Raw genomic sequence first — 20116 nt, 5'->3', positions numbered from 1 at the left:
GTTATGATTTTTGTGAGGTCGGTTATTTCATCAGGATTTACAAAAATGGTGATTTTTCTAAATTTATTTTTCCTTCCTCATTTATTAGCTTTAATTTTTCTTTTGACTAGAAACTTCATTAACTCTTAAGTTACACTAAAACGCACTTGTACTAGAAAAGAGAATGCTTCATTTTTTTCTTTATCAATTTGCCGACTCAGTGATCTAGCAATCCCTTTGTAATCAATGAGTTTCCTTTATTTTAAAATACCATTATGAACTCTTAGATTTTAATGTATTTTCACATGTCTCGCTTTACTCTTTCTGATCCTCGGATTTCCCATTTTAGACCAATGGGAGCCCCTAGCAGTTGGTTTTTGTGTCCTTTTGATGTGTGATCTCATGAGTCTGAAAACTTGCATGTCCCTGGCATAAGATACCCTAGGCTCATCTTGTACATTTCCCGCTCCAAACCTGGAATCAGCTATTTTCTCTCGGGATCTTTTTCAGAGGAAACTATCTGATGCCTCCTGTCTTCAACATGGTAGATCTCGGAATGTTTTGGTTTCCATGGCACACCCATTCTGTATTTAGAGGTTCTTTTTTTTTTTTTTTTTTTTTTTTTTTATGATAGTCACAGAGAGAGAGAGAGAGAGGCAGAGACGCAGGCAGAGGGAGAAGCAGGCTCCATGCACCGGGAGCCTGACGTGGGATTCGATCCCGGGTCTCCAGGATCGCGCCCTGGGCCAAAGGCAGGCACCAAACCGCTGTGCCACCCAGGGATCCCTGTATTTAGAGGTTCTAAAGGTGCACAATAAGGAACTTAATCCCTAATGGTTACCTTCCCCTTCTTCCAAGCCCATGACTGAAAGATTGTTAGTAAGAGCACTGAAGGGTGGTAAAGACACCAAGATCGTTACCTTAAATGGGAAGGAGATAACAAAGATGCCCTCAGCATTAAGTAAGCTGCCTGGCCTGAAGACTCTAGATCTCCAGAATAACCAAATCCGCAAGGTGTGCCCGGAGATAAGCACCTTGACCCAGGTGAGGAACAGCATATCTTTTTGGATTGAGGTTGGAAAATAAGGAAGAGAGAAAAGAGGTGACAGAAAAATAAAGCTTTGATCTCTGGGGCCTTAGCTCCCGGGAGACTTACTGTGGAGTGTTGTTGGAGAGGCATCAAAAAGCTTTCTCCCGTAGGGGATTATTACATATGGTAGGGAAGAAGATGTTTCAGCTTATTCGTGTGCACAGCTGGAATCGGAGGATTAGGTCTCTGCCACACTCATCTATCTGGAGGCTGTCATCTGGAAAAGGGTTGAGAGCCTGGATCTGCTTGTCTACCTTGGGGGCTCCATCTGGAAGTGGGATTGAGGGTCCCAGAGATGCTGTTCGCCCTGGAGACTATCCTGAAGCTTCTGCATATGGAATGAAGAAACCTTCTTGGATGTAGCAAGGGGGTTCCTTTTCAATTTCCTAGGGCGGGCTGAACTTTGAAATGGGAGTGCTGGCAGGGGACGGGAAGGAGGACACATTCATTTCTTCTGAAGCAGTCTTTAAAAGAAGGTTAGTATTTTAAATAGAGAATACCCTTCTTAAAGAGCAACAGTTGACACGAATGAATCCCAGATGCCCCGTTAAACGTTTCTGCCCAACAACGCGAAACCTCAGCTGCTAAAGATCTTGAGGTTGGGAGAAGGCAAGGGGTATTAGTTTTGCAGTTTTCTTTGTATTCACTTCTAAACTGTCACCGAGCACTGAAAGAACCTATAACAGTAAAGTCACTGGAGTTCATTAGTTTTGAATTCAGAGTTATCAAAAACAAAAACAAAACAAAAAACAAACACACACACACACACACACACAAAACCCAAACTCTATCTTCTTACCTTCACCTACCTCATTTCCTTTCAGAGTCATAAAATTATTTGAACTTGTAACCTGTGGCCACATCTTTTCGAAAAACAGAGTAATACAAACTCCTCCCTTTAATGGTCACTTTCAAAAGTGCACATATGGTTACAGGACAAAGATTTGGACTTTTCTAATAGGACAGAGGAGTTTCTGTGCAAAAGAATCTAGGGTTTGACTGAGCCATGAGTTAATTTTCTCCTACTTGATTTTTGTTTCCCATTAAAGTAATCCAGTGCATTGTTTTAAGAGAATCGCGTACTGCAGAAGGCTTATAATAGAAAGCTGCTATCTTCTGTTCCACTCTCCCTCACCCCAAAACCTGATCTCCATATACAAACATTTCTCACTCATCTTTTTTTCCTTCATTTGTCCATTTTAGATATCACTCTCCTTCATTCTTCCAAACAAACATTTCTCACTCATCTTTTTTTCCTTCATTTGTCCATTTTAGATATCACTCTCCTTCATTCTTCCAAACACCATTCTTCCAAACACCATTCTTCCAAATACTTCGTTTCTCCATCGTTTAGACTTGCTACACCTTCGTTTCTTCTCTTCCCAATGGCAGTCTCTTTTTACTCTGTATGATGACTGCGTCAGCATCTCTAATCCACCTTCAGCTCTCCCTCCCTCCTCCTCACCAGAAATTTTAAACTTGTTACTTTTATAAGATGTCACCACTTAGGCCACACCCCGTTAAAACCGTGGTTAAATATTTTGTCTCTTGGAGAATTCTGAAATGTGTCTCATTAATTAAATAACCTTCATGCAGAGTTGATTAATGTCTCATGATTACATTTTCTTCTTCATGTACCGTTTCTGTTGCCTTGGAGTTTCCATTCACCTTTCTTTCATTCTGCATCTTTTGCCTTTGTCGTGGCTTTCTTTTATTTCAAACTTGATTATCTTACATGTTCTATCAAATGTGCTTTTCTGTGGAGTGACTTCTCCCCCAGGGTCCCCGTCCCCCTGCCCCGGTCTAAGCTGATTAGCATGTAGGTTTGCTGGATACTGAGGTGAGGGCATCACTTTGTGGTTTCCCTGAGTTGGACCCATTGTTTCCTCTGGCCCATATTTTCCACTTTCTTAGTTGCCTTTCTTATTTTGTAAGAGTAAGCTCCAGGTATGTGGTGGTTCAAATTTTTTTTTTTTAACTCTTACATGGCTCAAAGTTTTATGTATTCTTTCATGTTTGGTCAATAGCTGTTTAGTAAAAAACATTAAAGACTGTAAAATACATTTCCTCAGGGAAAAAAGCCTGAGTCTGATTATCCTTACTGTGTCATCTTCTCATATCTCCCCCAGTCCTTTCCTCCTTATCCTTTTATTTATGAAAGTCCTTAAATTTTGACATCTGTTTGCTCACAACTTCCTAAAATAGGGAGCTGGATAAGCTCAGCCCTTACTTTTTTTAAAAAAATAATTTATTTATTTGAGAGAGAGAGAGAACAAGCTGTGAGAAGGGCAGAGGGAAAGAGAGAGGCAGGCTCCCCACTGAGCAGGGAGCCCGACATGGGGCTCGATCCCAGGACCCCAAGATCATGACCTGGGCTGGAGGGCTTCAGGCTTCACTGTCTGAGCCACTCAGGCGCCCCTCAGCCCTTCCTTTCAAAGAAGAATTCAACTGATTTAGAAAGTAGGCTTCCTGTGGTCTACCTTTAAAGCGCTTTGCAAGTCAGATTCAGGCAAATGCCATTATTGTTCAGCTGTTCATGAACTAGCAATTTTTTTTTTCATGTAGCGTCTCCCCAGTTGTGGAATTTTGAAAAAAAAGTCAATCTCCACTTTATAATGGAAGTTCTAGAAGCAGCTTGAATAAAATGTGCTGGAAACCTTCCAAAGATATAGATTGTTCATACTGCACATCATTCCCATAGTTTCTAGCAGAGCAGACAGGTGATAGTTTCAGAAAAGAAAGAGGTAAGAGGGGCTGCTCGCCCTGGAGGAGCATTTGGGAGACCTGGATATCTTAACTGGTTCAGCCACTTACCAGCTAAATTAAAGATGCTTGATCCCCCTGGGTCTCAATTTCTGCCTTCATTTACTCAATCCGTATGTAAGTAGTGAGCACCATCTGTGTCTCAGGCACTAGGAACTGGTGATTCAGCAGCAGATGAAAATCCCGGCCTTCGTGGAGCTTCCATTCCAGCCAGTAGAGCTGTAAGAAACAATCAAGCAGAACAAGCAGGACACAAGGCAGTGGTCAGTGCTAGGGAGAGGACAGCAGAGAAGGCAGGTAGGACACGTGGCATTCCAGCTGACACGTGGAGGACTGATGGAAGCCAGAAAGTGTCCTCATGATCTTTACAACCTGGTGATAGGTCTGTCATAGTTCTAAGGTCATCATTCTTATTCTGATCATTTTCTAATAAAACCCGATTGTTTTTTTTTTTTTTTCCCAAAAGTTAGTTTGAACTCTTTCTTGTATTCCTTCAAATCCTATCTTTTTATTACAAAGTATTGAAAGTATCCCCCTACTGGGCAGCCCAACTAACTCAGTGGTTTAGCGTTGCATTCTGCCCAGGGCGTGATCCTGGAGACCCAGGATCAAGTCCCACCTCGGGCTCCCTGCATGGAGCCTGCTTCTCCCTCTCTCTGTGTCTGCATTTCTCTCTCTGTGCATGTCCCTCATGAATAAATAAATAAAATCTTTAAAAAAAAAGAAAGTATCCCCCTACTACATTTTGCAGGGGGGGGGGGGGGCCCATACCCCCCCCCCCCCATCTTTTGGTGCTTACCTTTTGGACTAGACTTTTTTTTTAAATTATTTTTATTTTTATTTTTTAAAAAGATTTATTTATTTATGATAGACATAGAGAGAGAGACAGAGAGGCAGAGACACAGGCAGAGGGAGAAGCAGGCTCCATGCCGGGAGCCCGACATGAGATTCAATCCAGGGACTCCAGGATCACACCCTGGACTGAAGGCAGGTGCCAAACTGCTGAGCCACCCAGGCAACCTCCCTAGACTTTTTTTTAAAATCATCGTAGGAAGTCCGGTTTGCCCCAATATTCTGATATTTGGTCATATTTTCTACAAAATATTAAAATAATCTCGATATTTTTCAAGTTGTTAAAGCAAAAATGATACTTTTAAATTTCAGCACTCGTATAATGGTATCAAATAGAATAACAACATCAATCATTTCTTGAGAGCCAGGCACAATGCTGGCAATTGTGTTCATTTTCAAGGAAGTTACTACCCTCACATTGTTAATAAAATGCCCGTATGGTTCAGTAAGAGGTTAGGTCACTTGTCAAGGTCCCTCAACCAGTGAATACATCTGTAACATGAAGTCTCTTTCGAGGTTGCTTTCAGCTCTGTTTCATTATTTATATACTTAGCGTAAAATTTGTCAGGGTGGGGTGTTCAATTTGTAGTTCTAAAAAGAAAAACTGGGGGATCCCTGGGTGGCTCAGCGGTTTAGCGCCTGCCTTCAGCCCAGGGCCTGATCCTGGAGTCCTGGGATCAAGTCCCATGTCAGGCTCCCTGCATGGAGCTGCTTCTCTCTCTGCCTGTCTCTCTCTCTCTCTCTGTCTCTCATGAATGAATGAATAAAATCTTAAAAGAAAAGAAAAGAAAAAGAGAAACTGGGTTGCCTAAAGATAGTAGGTTTGATTGCCACATGGATTGACCCTACTTGACCATTTGTTTACATATGAGTTTGGTCTTCTTGGGTCTGTGCTGGTCCCAAGGATGCAGATGTGGAAAACACACGGACGCCGTCTTCTTGTTTGAGGATGAAGCTAAATGTTGACAGAGGGGAAGCCCAATGCCCGGCACAGAGGAACTTTTCAAAGTTACAGCTGCTCTTAGGATCACTCTTACCGTTGTGGTGTAAGTGGCAACTGGGGCAAAACGGGAGGAGGTTCTTTAGAAAATACGAGATCCTTCCTCTTCTTTCTTTGCTTATTTGACTAGTGAAACTTGGGGACATTTCAATCCCTTCTGATGACATGGGAAAGAATGAGTTGATGGCCGGTCGTTCGGGTGGGAAGTGCTGGGATGGCAGCAGCGCTAGAGAAGCTCTTCCTCTGAGGCCTGAGGCGGGGTCGTGGCCCCGGTGCGGTGCGGGGCACCTGGTGAACCACAGCACGCGGCCTTGGGCGGTGGGTGGAAGCCCTTTGCAGGGTCCCGCTTAACCGGCCTCCCCAGGATAGCCGGCATCTGTACCGGTGCGGGCCGGGCGTAGGGGCCCCTCCGGCTGCCCGGAGCCAAGATAGGTGTCCCGGAGCCTTTCCTGGGACCATCAGCAGTGGACAGCAAATAAGGCCGAGCCTGAGCAGAGCCAGGTAGTCTGGGAGTTTGTTGCTGTGTCTCTCCTCTCTGCTTTTCCTGCTTTACCGTCCTCTTCGGTGACCCCTACCCGGTCCACGGCCTTCTCCCTCGGCCCCTCCGCTGCTCGCTTGCTTCCTCCCACCCAGCCTCTCCTCCTGTTCAGCAGTTAGGCGAGCCTGGGTGGCTGACGCACTGCTGGGTGTTGGCCAAGTGGGAGAGGACGACCGTCTCCACGTGTCCCCAGTCTCGGACTTAGTGGGGAAAGGCGGTCCAATATACACTGAGATGGGAAATAACATTTCTGAAAAGCGCCACGAGGGAGAACTGTACTGGGCCGGGAGCATCTCTAGTCAGAGACGTAGGAGAAGGTGGCCCTGAGAGCGCAGGGAGCGGGCATCTGTGGGGTGAGCTAGGCTGGCCTGCCCTCTCCCTCCTCGGGTGTCCGAGGCGACACTAGGGAACTGATGTCCCCTGTGCTGGTTGTCAGCATTTTCCTGCCCTTACCACGGGAAATCTCTTTTCCCCCATCAAGTAGGTAAAGCCTTTTTTTCCGACCTGGCCCTTCTGTCAAGCAGGGATTTACTATCCTGCTTCACTCTATCCTGTCCAGGTACAGAGGTACTAGGCAGTTCCTTCTTTCCAAGCTCCTTCCTTCTTCCTTTGCCTCTGCTGCTCCCCCCCAGCCTGTGGTAAGCCTCCTGCACCCTCCTGCACCCTTTCTGGAACTTCAGCTTTCCGACTAGCTGGCAGTCAGGTGTCTGGAGGACCCTCAAGCTTCTTCTCTCACTTGCCTGCTGGGTGATGTGAAACGACTCTGCTCATCTCTCTATGCCCCACTTGCCTCGTCTCTAAAACATGCTTCGTTACTCCTAGCACCTAAAGTTGTGTCAACGTTACCTTGTACAGGACGCCTCACCATACTGCTTACTCGGAAGATTTTAGCCCTTACCCTCACGTAAGTATCCAAATGCTTCACTCTTCCAAACACTTCAGGTCTTACATTTTAACTGAATTTCAGTTCTGTGTTGTAATTCCTCCTTCCTGATAATGTGAAACTCTTGTCTCTGTTTCTTCTGTTTTCTTCCTTAAGAAGTTTCTGACAGAAAAATAAATAAATAATAAATAAATAAATAAATAAAAATAAAAAAAAAAGAAGCTTCTGACAGTATGCTAACAGGTAACACTTTGTTAATGATTTTACTATGAATGATGATCAGAAAATCCATCTTATGCTGGATGAGTAGGACTTGCCAATTCCACGACACTGGGTTTAACTTTGGGCTCCAAGGGCACAGGGCTTAGTTGCAGAGGTCTTCAGTGATTAGATGCCAGGCTGGACCCTGGAACCTTTGCCTGTCTTTCCAGTGAAATTACAATTGTTTTGCTAAATCTGATTATATACTAAGAAGTTGCTGCAACTTCTAGTAATTAAAACTATTAAATAATAGTTTTGAAATTTGCAAAATTATTCAAATAAACAGAATCTTGCAGGAAGAGCTGGACTTAGAAGAAGCATTTGGCAACTGTATTAAACTGTAGTTTTAGGGGCACTTGGGTGGCTACGTGTCTGAGCATCTGCCTTTGGCTCAGGTCATGATCCCGGGGTCATAGGATCAAGTCCCACACCGGGATCCCCACAGGGAGCCTGCTTCTTCTCCCTCTGCCTATGTCTCTGCCTCTCCCGGCATGTCTCTCATGAATAAATCGATCAAATCTTTTTTTAAAAAATCCTATAGTTTTAAAGATGCCACAGATTCCTTAGAGAAATTTTAAAAAGGCAGTGCTAAGAATTAGCAGTGAGCTATAATGCTACCCTCTCCCAGATATACCTTGGTCATACACATGCTATTAAAAAATATAAAAATCCCATTAAAAATTCCATTAATCTTCTCTCATAGATTTGATTCAATTATTTTTATTAAATAGTTTACAGAACCTGACATTGTACTGTGCATTACTTAGGTATAGTGAATGGAAATATTCATTATCCTTAAATAATTTAAGGATTAATGGTCACATACTAGCTAAAACATATACATATCTATTATAGGCAAATGATCTAATAGCTCATTTCCAAATGGTATCATCAAGCATGTTCAAAAGACAACCAGATAAAATGGACATTTGAACTCATTTTTTTAAAAGATGTATGTATTTATCTTTAGAGGGGATAAGGGGCAGAGGAAGAGGGAGAGAGAGTCTTAAGCAGACTGCCTTGAGCGTGAGTGACCCAGGGCTCGATCTCATGACCCTGCGATCATGACTGAGCAGAAGCCAAGAGTCAGGGGCTTAACCAACTGTGCCACCCAGTCACCCCTGAACTCAGTTTGTTTGTTTTTTTACACTTTTAAAGATGTTTTTATCCAAGTTAGTCATAGATATCATTTTAAAAATCAAATAAGCAATCGAAAGACAAAATAAATAGCACAGAGTTTTCAAGTGTAATTAACAGCTACAAACACAGCATAATTAAGTGTTAGGTTTAATTATGTTGCCTGGTGCAAGTTCTAGGCATACATATGATAGCAGGCACTACACTGAATTAAGCATAGGGGTTACTCAGAATGAGCAGAGAGTTAGAATAAGGAAAGCATGCAGACCCTTAGAAGGAAGTAAATCAAGCCAGGAAGATTGGAGCTGACTGCGTTCAACAGATACTCAATTAAAGAAAAAAAAAAAAAAGACATGGAGCCATAATGAGTATTCCTCAGTGTGAACCATTAGCTTACAGAAATGATCTAACCATTAGCTTGCAGCATTCAACTATCGTTTATTGAGCAACTATTATGTTCCAGACCCTGTTCTTTGAATGTTAGATGAATCACAACATAATAGTAGAGGTAAATCAATCACTAAAATATGAAGCAGAATAATTGGTCATAGAAAGCACACAGTGCCATACAACTACAAAAGGAAGGTGGCTTCCTGGAGAAGGACGTATATACCGAATGGGAGCAGGAAATATAGAAACCTATTATAATAACTGAAGAACTAAGGTAAAGTAACAGTTTAATGGAAACAGAATCCTGAAACACATTATCACTAGAAACAATAAAAAAAATTTTTCCCACCAAAATTAACGAGTTAGCAGAAAGTCATGATTCTGTGGCCAACGTTTTTCTTTCTCTGAAAATGTCATTGAAAAATGGCTGTGAGAGAACAGAATGTTGGTTACTAGAGGCTGGGGGGTGGGGGAATTGGGGAAACTTTGTTTAAAGATACGAACTTAATTCAGTGTAGATAATACATCATCCTACACAGCATAGTGATTAGAGTCAATAATAACTGTATTAAAAACTACAAAGTTGCTAAGAGACTAGATCCTAATTGTTCCTAGCACAAAGAGGAGATAATTATATGACCCGACACAGGTGCTAGCTAAAGCTATGGTGGCAATCAGGCTGCATTTTATGTATGTATCAGGTCAACATGCTGTACACTTTAAACTTACAAAATGTCATATGTCGGGACGCCTGGGTGGCTCAGCTGTTGAGCGTCTGCCTTTGGCTCAGGGTGTGAGCCTGGGTCCCGGGATCGAGTCCCACATCGGGCTCCCTGCGTGGATCCTGCTTCTCCCTCTCCCTGTGTCTCTGCTTCCTCTCTCTGTGTCTCTCATGAATAAATAATTAAAGTCTTAAAAAAAAAGTTATATGTCAATTACATTTCAATTTTTTAAAAGTGGCTTTGAATTTAGAAATCTTTCAAAAAACTAGTTAGAAATCATTAAGAAAGTGGTTTTAACCATGAGACTCTTCATGATAGAGAACAAAATTGAGGGCTGATGGAGGGAGGTGGGTGCGGGATGGGCTAGATGGGGCATGGCTATCAAGGAGATCACTTATTATGATGAGCACAGGGTGTTATACGTAAGTGATAAGTCACAAATTTTTACTGCTTAAACCAGTATAACACAATATGTTAACTAACTAGAATTTATTTATTTATTTATTTTTCTAAAGATTTTATTTATTTATTCATGAGAGACACAGAGAGAGAGGCAGAGACACAGGCAGAGGGAGAAGTAGGCTTCATGCAGGAAGCCTGACATGGGACTCGATCCCGGGACTCCAGGACCACAACCTGGACTGAAGGCGGCGCTAAACCGCTGAGCCACCCGGGCTGCCCAACTAACTAGAATTTAAATAAAAATTTGGAGAAATTAAAAAGGAAAACGGGTTTAAAGTTGGAAAACTAAATGGAAGTGCCAACATATATCTATGAAGCACCTACTGAATTTCTAGCACCGTGTATGTTCAAAATTTTGTATTAGGGTCTTCTGGATCTAAAAGATCAGATTTAGCATTTTATAATATCTGCCATATTCCAGGTACTTTATTGTATTGTCTCTAATCTTTAAGACAGCCCTGAAAAGTAGATACTAGTATTCCTATATTTTAAAAGTAATCTCTACACGCAACATAGGGCTTGAACTCACAACCCTAGGATCACGAGTTGCATGCTCTACTGACTGAGCCAGCCAGGCACCCGATCCCCATTTAAAAACAAAACAAAACAAAACAAAAAAACCCTAAAAAACCCTGACACTTAGAAATTTGACTTGCCTGAGATCACATAGCTAGTACATTGCAGAGCAGATGGTCTCCAAATCCTGTGCTTTGCCGACCGTGCAATACTGACTAAAGAGTGTGAATACCAACAGAATAAGAATATTTAAAATGAGAATTCCATGTACTGCATACAAGACAATTCCACTGTGTGTGTGAATCAATATATATATATATATATATATACATGCATGTATGTGCACATACATGATCATTCTGAACAATAATATTTTTTTAATAGACAGCACATTACCATAGACAGTGTATAGTAGGAGGAAACACATCCATGTATTTCAAGGGAGGGCACAGATAGGCTGTAACTTAGAGGTATGAATAGGCCTATACAATCAAATAAATCAAATTTAGGAAAAGTTGGGACAGACACTGTTTGGAACAAATATGCTAAGATGCAGAAAAGACTATAGGCAGATTGAAAACATTTAGGACATTGTTGGGTAGGGCAATTCCTCATGGACTGGTTATTTAGGCAGCTGTTTATATAAAATAATCAGAGAAAGGAAAGGAGAAAGGAAATTTAAGTACCATTTACACACATCCCATTCTTTACATTCTTTGGCTATGTAATTCTGCAGGCAGGCAGTAACGATTACAGTTTTAGGGCGATTGCAATGAGATACACCTGAAAAAGATGCACCTAAAAGGAATTTTGAGACTAGGAATGGTGACTGACTGACTTTGGGTGTAGAGAGAGAAAGAAATTCTAGGTGATTCCAAACTTTGGTCACAATAGCTGATAGGATTACAAGGATGGTGGGTGCATTAACCAAAATGGGGATGGGAGAAACAGATCTAGTATGCCCACTGACATTGTCCAGTTTTAGACTTTGAATTTAGAGTGACAGCATCACATTCATTTGAGATTCTTTTGAGCCAAAACCAACAAGATGCAATTTTTACAGGGATGACTGTAAATTCCTACATTTGAGAAAAGAATTCAATTGCACAAGCCCAGGATGTGGGTTATCTCCTTCACAGTTATCTCTTTGGCCGTGGGTTTTTGATGGCCACACATAAGATCAATTATGCAACAACAATGTGCCCTGCTGCTGAAAGAGGGCATGCCATGTTGGGCTGCATTAATAGAAGTGCAGTCATCTGCCCGAGGGAGAGTCTGTGGTCTCCCCAGCATCCATGCTAGGCGATCACATTTCCTTGTCTCACCCTAGGCGCCATGTTTCCAGAGAGGGGTGTGCTTACAAAAATGAGAGGGTGACCAAGACAGTGAGAGGTCTGGAAATTATGTCCTGAGGGAAATGGTTAAAGAAGAATGGAACAAATTCAGGGGGAATATGATAGCAATCTTCAAATATTTGAAAGATTATTATGTGGCAGAAAGGAGGGGGAATAGAGCTATTTTTTAATGACTGCCATGGGAAGAGTTAGAAGTTAGAGACTGACAAACAAAAAATGTATAAATAAAAAAAGTAAGGAACACTTCCTAAGAAGTGAAAGAACTGCCTATTACTGAATGAGTATATAAGGAAGGTATATAGTTGCCTCCTTGCATTTTATATGCTGTACCAGGTGACTTATAAAAGTTCTTCCCCAGGGGCCTGGCTGGCTCAGTGGGTTAAACATCTGCCTTCAGCTAAGGTCATGATCCCAGGGTCTTGAGATCAAGCCCTGCATTGGGCTCCCTGCTCAGCGGGGAGTCTGCTTCTTTTCCCTCTGCCCCTCCCCTTGGTCCCCTCCGTTGATTTAAATGAATAAATAAAATCTTTAAACAAAAATGTTCTTCCTGATTGTAAGATGCTATAATCCCTGGTCATGGTACCATGAGAAACCACTTTGGAGAAATGGTGTCTTTCAATCTATGGCAATATGCTAGCTTCCAAAGGACAGGAGAGTTATATTCTGAATACATCAACAGAAAGTTCATTATAGAAAATTATAAATGTAACATGAGTTTCAAACTCATCCAGTAGCTGTCTCTTATATGGCTAAAGCCCTCCCTCTAGGAACTACCCATAACCACAGAGTGTTACTAGTGAAACACTGTATGGTATTTTTGAAACCCTTTGTGGATGGAATCCCATTTGGAATAACCTTGTCAAGGCATCTCAAATAGTTCATCTCAAACAACTTGTCAAGGCATCTCAATTAGCTCACCTCAAATATCGCCTTCTCAGAGAGGTCTTATCTAATGGCCCAATCTGGCTTTGAGTTACCTTTTTTGTTTTTTAAGATTTATTTATTATTTATTTATTTGAGAGAGGGTGAGAGAGAGTGAGCACAAGGTGGGTGGGTGGGTGGGTGGGGAGCAGAAGGAGAGAGAAACTCCAGCAGACTCCACATGGAGCACAGAACCTGACGTGGGGCTCAATCTCAGGACTCCAAGATCAGACCTGAACGGAAACCAGGAGTCTGATGCTCAGCCGACTGTGCCACCCAGGTACCCCAACCTTGAGCTACTTTCCAACCAATTAACCCATTTTCTTTCCTTTCCATGAGGCACTTAACACTAACAGAAATGATCTGTTTGCTTATTTGTTGTCTCTCTCCCCTCCCAACGTATAAGCAGTGTGAAGAGAAACCGTGGATATCCTTGTCACTCTAGCATTCAGAATATCGTGCGCATAATACACATATAATAAATATGATTGAATTAATACAACATTGAAGTTGAGTCTTGAAGTATTTCTCAAGGGAAATTTAGTCCTTGTTATAGTGTCTCGAACTTCTGTATAATTTATGTAATCTAGGCTGAAACTCATGTATTCGCCATAGTGACAGAGGATAGCCCACAATCTTTGGAGTTACCATCACCTCTATGAATTTAAAGGTAAAAAAATGAATCTTCTTTTAGTTACCTTTTTCTATCAAGAATCATTCTGGTTTCATTCATTTTATCCTAGTTTTAACTTTAGAATCCTTTAATTCTTGAGATCTTCAGTTGAGCCCTCTTCATCTTCTATATGTCATAGTCTTGGTGTTGAGCTCAGATTTTCACATGGTAGCCTTTTCTACCCAAAGAGCCATATATTTAAAGTATCTTCCAAAGCAGGTGCCTTTTCCTGGGTCATCTATCCATTTTATATCACCTTCTTTGGAGCTGTTCTATCAGAAAACCAGCTGTGGCTGTCAGCTACCCTACCACATTTGCCCAGATTGCTTTTCAAAATTACATTTCCTCAAACCTCATACATCTCCTCCTCCAAGAAAATGGTTTTGCTTCATATTTCATTGAAAAAAAAAAAGATACTCTCATTCATGAAAACTCCCTCATCCTTCTCTTACCAAATCCATCCAGGGCCCTGATCTGCATGTACCTTCTCTTCCTTCCCTCCTAGAACCTCAGTGAAGGCTCCCCACTCTTATGCAGGGCCAGCACCCACTTATACTTTGGATCATATCCTCTCTCATTTTCTAAAGGATTTTGATTCTGAAATGATCCCTCTCCTTATATCATTAGTTTCTCATTCTCCGCATAATTATTTCCATCAGCATGTAAATAAGCTGTATGATCTTTTATTTTCAAAGAAAAACCCTCCAGCTCCCTGCTAGTTTCCTAAGATCCCTTCATAGTGAAAGTTCTTAAGAGAATTGTCTATTACCCATTATCTTCACTTTTCCTCAGCTTCTCAATAGCCCACATCAATCAGAGTTTCTTCCCCAATTCTTCACCCCTATTGCCGAGGTCACTGATGATTTTCATGTTGCTAAATCCAGTGGTTATTTCTATGCTTTTATTTTACTTAACTTTCCCTTAGGATTTGGCCTGCATCTTCTTTTTAAAAATAACTTCCTTTTCCTTTTCTTTCTCCTTGGCTTCTGTGACACCATGTATCTTAAAAACTTAAGTCAGATTTTTGTAATTTATTGAGGCTGTGCTCTCTGTAGAAACCTGTAAAAGTGTGAGGAAGCAGATCAGAGCAGGGAAAGAATCAAGGTTAAGATATGATCTCAGGAGAAATTTAGCCTTAGCTTTATTCCACCAGAGTTCTGGAACATGCCTTGCACCCAGAGGCAAAGGAGTGTGGCTGTTTCATCCCTGCATTCATTATGGGGTATAGGCTGCCTTGGGAGGATCGAGTAGAGGGATTACCTTCCAGGCATAACCTTTCAGGCATCTCTGGCTAAAGCAGTTCCTTAGTGGCCAAGGGAAATTCTTCAGAGAAGGATGAAATAGAAAGTCCTTAGCAGGAAAAGTCCAGTTCCTGAGGACTGAACCTGTCTCAATAAAGGAGATCTGCCATATCAGAGGCTGTCGGTGTCCCACCCCTTCTGTCCACCTCACTGGCCATTCCTTCTCCTCTGCTAGGATCAATTCTTCTCTCATACTCTCACTCTTGGTATTCTCTTATGATCCCACATGACAACTCTGACTTGGGTGAAGGCTCAAATTTAACTCTTTGGTCTTGACCCCTTTAGAGAGTTCTAGACTTGCATTTACAACTGCCTACTTGATATTTCCACTTCAATGTCTAAAAGACACCTTAATTTTAATATAGATAAAACAGAACTCTTGATTTCTTCTCCTTCCCCCAAACCTGCCCTTGTCCTAGTTGTCCTCATCTCAGGTGTTCAAGCTCCAAAGCTTGATTGTATCCATGATTCCTCTCTTTCTCTTATATTTCACAACCTCTGGCCCTACTTCCAGAGTATATCTTACACCCATCCACTTCTTTGCACCTCCATCACCACCATTCTAGCCCAAGCCATCCTCATTTCTCATCCTCATCCTCATCTCTCATTTCTCATCCTCATTCCTCATCCTCTTTGCCTGACCACTGCAATCCTGCCTCTGAAAATTGTGCTATATCTGCTCTTCATCTCTAGCTCCCCTGAAGACTATTCTGTAGGCAGTTGTCAGAGTGCTGCTGTTAAGTTATATGCCAATTAATACCATATTTCCTCGAAACCCTATACTCATTTCTCACTTGGCTTAGAATAAAATCCCAACCCTTCACCCTGGTTTACAAAATCATGAGCAATCTGGCTCAAGTACAGCTTTGCAACCTCATGCTTTGCTGGGTTTCCCCCTCCATCAGCCACATCTCTTGGTTCCTCAACTACATCAAAAATGTTTGTGCTTTGGGGTCTTTATTTTGGCTATTTCTTCTTTCTTATCAGCACTCAGATCTCAATTTAAATATAAACTTCTAAGACTAGTTTCCTTGGACAACCAATCACTATCTCTTCATTCTTTTAATTATATACAGAGCACTTAATGCTATCTATTATTTTTATTATGTTCTTATTTAGCCATTCACTTTTTCTTTTTTCTTGAATTTAAAATCAGTTTAGTTAAACAAAAAAATCAGTTTAGTTAACATATAATGTATTATATTTCAGGGGTAAAATTTAGTGACTTATCAGTCGCATACGACACTTAGTGATCATTGTATCAAATGCCCTCCTTAATGCCCATCACCCAATTACCCCATGTTGCTACCCACCGTCCCTCCAGCAACCCTCGGTTTGTTCCATATAGTTAGGAGTCTCTTATGGTTTGCATCACTCTCTGGTTTTCTTTAAAGGATTTTATTCATTTATTTGTGAGGGGCACAGAGAGAGAGCGCAAGCACATAAGCAGGGAGTAGGGACAGAGGGAGAAGCAGACTCCTGGCTGAGAAAGGAGCGCTACACGAGACCCGATCTTAGGACCCTGGAATCATAACCTGAGCCAAAGGTAGATGCTTAACCAACTGAGCCACCCAGGTGCCCCATCATCCTTCATTCTTTTTATCTTATTTTTCTTGCCCTTCCCCTATATTCTATTTTGTATCTTAAATTCCACATATGAATGAAATCATATAGTATTTGTCTTTCTCTGACTTATTTCACTTAGCATAATACCCTCTAGTTCTATCCACGTTGTTGCAAATGACAAGATTTCATTCTTTTTGTAGACACTGCTGCTATAAACATTGGGGTGAAGATCCCCTTCAGATCACTACATCTGTATCTTTGGGGTACTCAGTAGTGCAATTGATAGGTCATAGGATAGTTTTATTTTTGACTTTTTGAGGAACCTCCACTCTATTTTCCAGAGTGACTGCACTAGTTTGCATTCCCACCAACAGTGTAAGAGGGATCTCCTTTCTCCACATCCTCGCCAACATCTGTCATTTCCCAAGTTGCTAATTTTTGTCATTCTGACCTGGGTGAGGTGGTATATCTCATTGTGGTTTTGATTTGTATTTCTCTGATCCTGAGTGATGATGAGCATTTTTTCATGTGTCTGTTAGCCTTTTGTATGTTTTCTTTGGAGAAATGACTGTTCATGTTTTCTGCCCACTTCTTGACTGTTTTTTTTTTTTTTTTTTGGTGTTAAGTTTGATAAGTTTTTTATAGATTTTGGATACTAGCCCTTTGTCATTTGTGAATATCTTCTCTCATCCTGTGGGTTGCCTTTTAGTTATGTTGATTGTTTCCCTTGCTGTGCAAAAGCTTTTTATCTTGATGAAGTCCCAATAGTTCAATTTTGCTTTTGTTTCCCTTGCCTTTGGAGACATGTCTAGTAAGAAGTTGTTGCAGCCAAGATCAAAGATATTGCTGCCTGTGATCTCCTTTAGGATTTTGATGGGTTCCTGTCTCTCATTAAGTCTTTCATCCTTTTTTATTTTTGTGTATGGTGTAAGAAAGTGGTCCAGTTTCATTCTTCTGCATGTGGCTGTCCAATTCTCCCAACACCATTTGTTAAAGAGAAAATCTGTTTTTCCACTGAATATTCTTTCCTGCTTTGTTGAAGATTAGTTGACCATAGGGTTGTGGGTCCATTGCAGCATCTTTTGTTTCATTCATCTATGTGTCTGTTTTTGTGCCAGGACCATACCATCTTGATCATCATACATTTGTAATATACCTTGAAGTCCAGAACTGTGATGCCTCCAGCCTTGCTTTTTTTCAACATGGCTTTGGCTTTTCATGTCTTTTCTGGTTCCATACAAATTTTTGGACTATTTGTTCTAGTTATGTGAAGAACGCTGGTTGTACTTTGAAAGGGATTGCATTCAATGTGTAGATTGCTTTGGATAATGTAGATATTTTAGCAATATTTGTTCTTCTAATCCATGAACATGGAATGTTTTTCATTTCTTTTTGTCTTCCTCAATTTCTTTCGTAAGTGTTCGATCGTTTTCAGAGTATAGATCTTTTCCCTCTTTGGTTAGGTTATTCCTCGGTATCTTAGGATTTTTAGTGCTATAGTAAATGGGATTGATTGCTTGATTTCTCTTTCTGCCGCCTCATTATTGGTGTATAGAGATACAACAGATTTCTGCTGATTTTGTATCTTGTGACTTTACTGAATCCATGTAACAATTCTAGCAATAATTTACTGGAGTCTTTTAGGTTTTCTACATACAGGTTTTCTTTCATGGCTTCTGCAAATAGTGAAGTCTGACTTCTTCCTCATGATCTGGATGCCTTTTATTTCTTGTTATTTGATTGCTGGGGCTAGGACTTCTGGGACTATGTTAAAAAACAGTGGTGAGAATGGATGTCTCTGTCGTGTTCCTAGTCTTAGGGGAAAACCTCTCAGTGTTTCCCTGCTAAGATGGCTTTTTGTTGAGGTATGTTCCCTCTCTCCCTATTTTGTGGAAAGTTTTTATAAAGAAGGGAAGCTTTATTTTGTCAAATGCTTTTTTCTGCACCTACTGAGAGGATCATAGGGTTCTTTCTTTTATTAAGGTGGTGTATCATGCTGCTGATTTGTGAATATTGAACCACCCTTGCAGCCCGGGAATAAATCCCACTTGATCATGGTGAATGAATCTTTTAATGTACGGTTAGATTCAATTTGCTAGTATCTTGTTAAGGATTTTTGCATCCATGTTCATCAAGCATATTGGCCTGTCGTTCTGTTTTTTAGTGGAGTCTTTGTCTGATTTTGGAATCAAGGTAATGCTGGCCTCATAGAATGTATTTCCAAGTTTCTCCTTCCATTTCTATTTTTGGAATAGTTTCAAAAGAATAGGTAGTAGCTCTTCTTTAAATGTTTATTAGAATTCCCCTGGGAAGTCGTTTTGCCCTGGACATTTGGTTGTTGGGAGATTTTTGATTACTGATTCAATTTCATTGCTGGTTATCCGTCTTTTCAAGTTTTCTGTTTCTTCCTCTTTCAATTTTGGTAGTTTATATGTTTCTGGGAACTTACTCATTTCTTCTAGATTGCCCAATTTGTTGGCATCTAGTTTTTTCATAATATTTACTTACAATTGTTTGTATTTCTGTGGTGTTTGTTGTGATCTCTCCTCTCTCATTCGTGATTTTATTTATTTGGGCTCTTTTTTTCTTTTTGATAAATACTGGCTAGGGGTTTATCAATTTTATTTATTTTTTCAAAGAACCAGCTCCTGGTTTCATGATCTGTTCTACTGTGTTTTGTTATTGTTTCTATACCATTTATTTCTGTTCTAATATTTATTATTTTACTTTTCTGCTGGCTTTAGGCTTCATTTATTGTTCTTTTTTGACTCTTCTAGGGGTAAGTGTATCAACAAAAGTTCTTAATTATTTATCTCTTTTGAAGGTGAATAGTGCATGAGTTAATTAAATTTCTGTATGTTTCCAGTTGACGGCACTAAATCTGGGAAACAACCTTTTAGAAGAAATTCCAGAAGAGATGAAATATCTTACATCCCTGAAGAAGCTTCATTTATTTGGAAATAAGATTTGTAAATTTGCACCCGGAGTATGTGGTAAGTTAGTCAAAGAACAGCAGTATTATGGGATCAAATTTAATCTCTTTATATTGAACAAGTGAAAAAAGTAAATGAAATTTTACCTAATAATCTTTTTTTTTGTTGGAGATATTTATGCACTACTCTTGAAATTAAGGATTTTTGGGTACAATAGTGTCTTTTTTCAACTATTGCATTATTATTTCTGTAATGCAGACCTAAGAAAATAAGTTAGTATTAAATTAGTCAATTTTTCCTTTTCAGAATCAGGGTACATTTTAACTCTTAAATCTGGGGGCCTTTTCTCTGTGCCTGAGAGGAAATTAATTGAAAATCCAATCAAGAAAAGCATTCCTTGTTCTTTATACTTTTTATTTATTGCTTCAATATTAAGCTGCAATCTTTGCTCAAGATGCTAAGTTTAAAACCAATCTGAGGAAAATTTTAAAGAAAGAATATGAGATCCAATAACTGGCTCTTTTTTGGGGGGAGGGGTATTTCCTATCAACTTGTAATTCCTCCAATAGGACACTCTTCCTATTTAATATAGGTAGAGGGGGGCTTAAGGGGAAAACATGTGACAAAGAGATGATTTTTATAGCTTCATTGAACATTGTACATTATAGCTCATGTATAGCACTTCCTCATTCTATGTTTTTGTCCCTACTAGTAAAACTAAAGATATGTGAACTTTTGAGACATGGGTGCTATGTATAATCACTGTCATCACCA

The 20116-nt window shown here is 40.4% G+C and overlaps 1 protein-coding gene across 2 annotated transcripts in view; it reads left to right on the top strand.

Annotated features, from left to right (window-relative positions):
- Positions 1-840: 840 nt before the first annotated feature.
- Positions 841-20116, top strand: part of LRRC69 (leucine rich repeat containing 69) — a 91456-nt gene continuing 72180 nt past the window's right edge. Inside the window, exons 1-2 of one of the 2 annotated variants that reach the window (XM_041768471.1) lie at positions 841-1023; positions 19276-19402. In XM_041768471.1, the coding sequence (XP_041624405.1) occupies positions 841-1023; positions 19276-19402 (310 nt within the window). The remainder of the gene's footprint in view (positions 1024-19275; positions 19403-20116) is intronic. The other variant, XM_041768472.1, reaches the window with a different exon arrangement.

The sequence above is a fragment of the Vulpes lagopus genome, chromosome 9 (assembly GCF_018345385.1).
Source record: "Vulpes lagopus strain Blue_001 chromosome 9, ASM1834538v1, whole genome shotgun sequence".
NCBI classification, from domain to species: Eukaryota; Metazoa; Chordata; class Mammalia; order Carnivora; family Canidae; genus Vulpes; species Vulpes lagopus.
The sequence above is the reverse complement of the archived record's forward strand: the minus strand, read 5'-3'. Positions and strand labels throughout refer to the sequence as shown.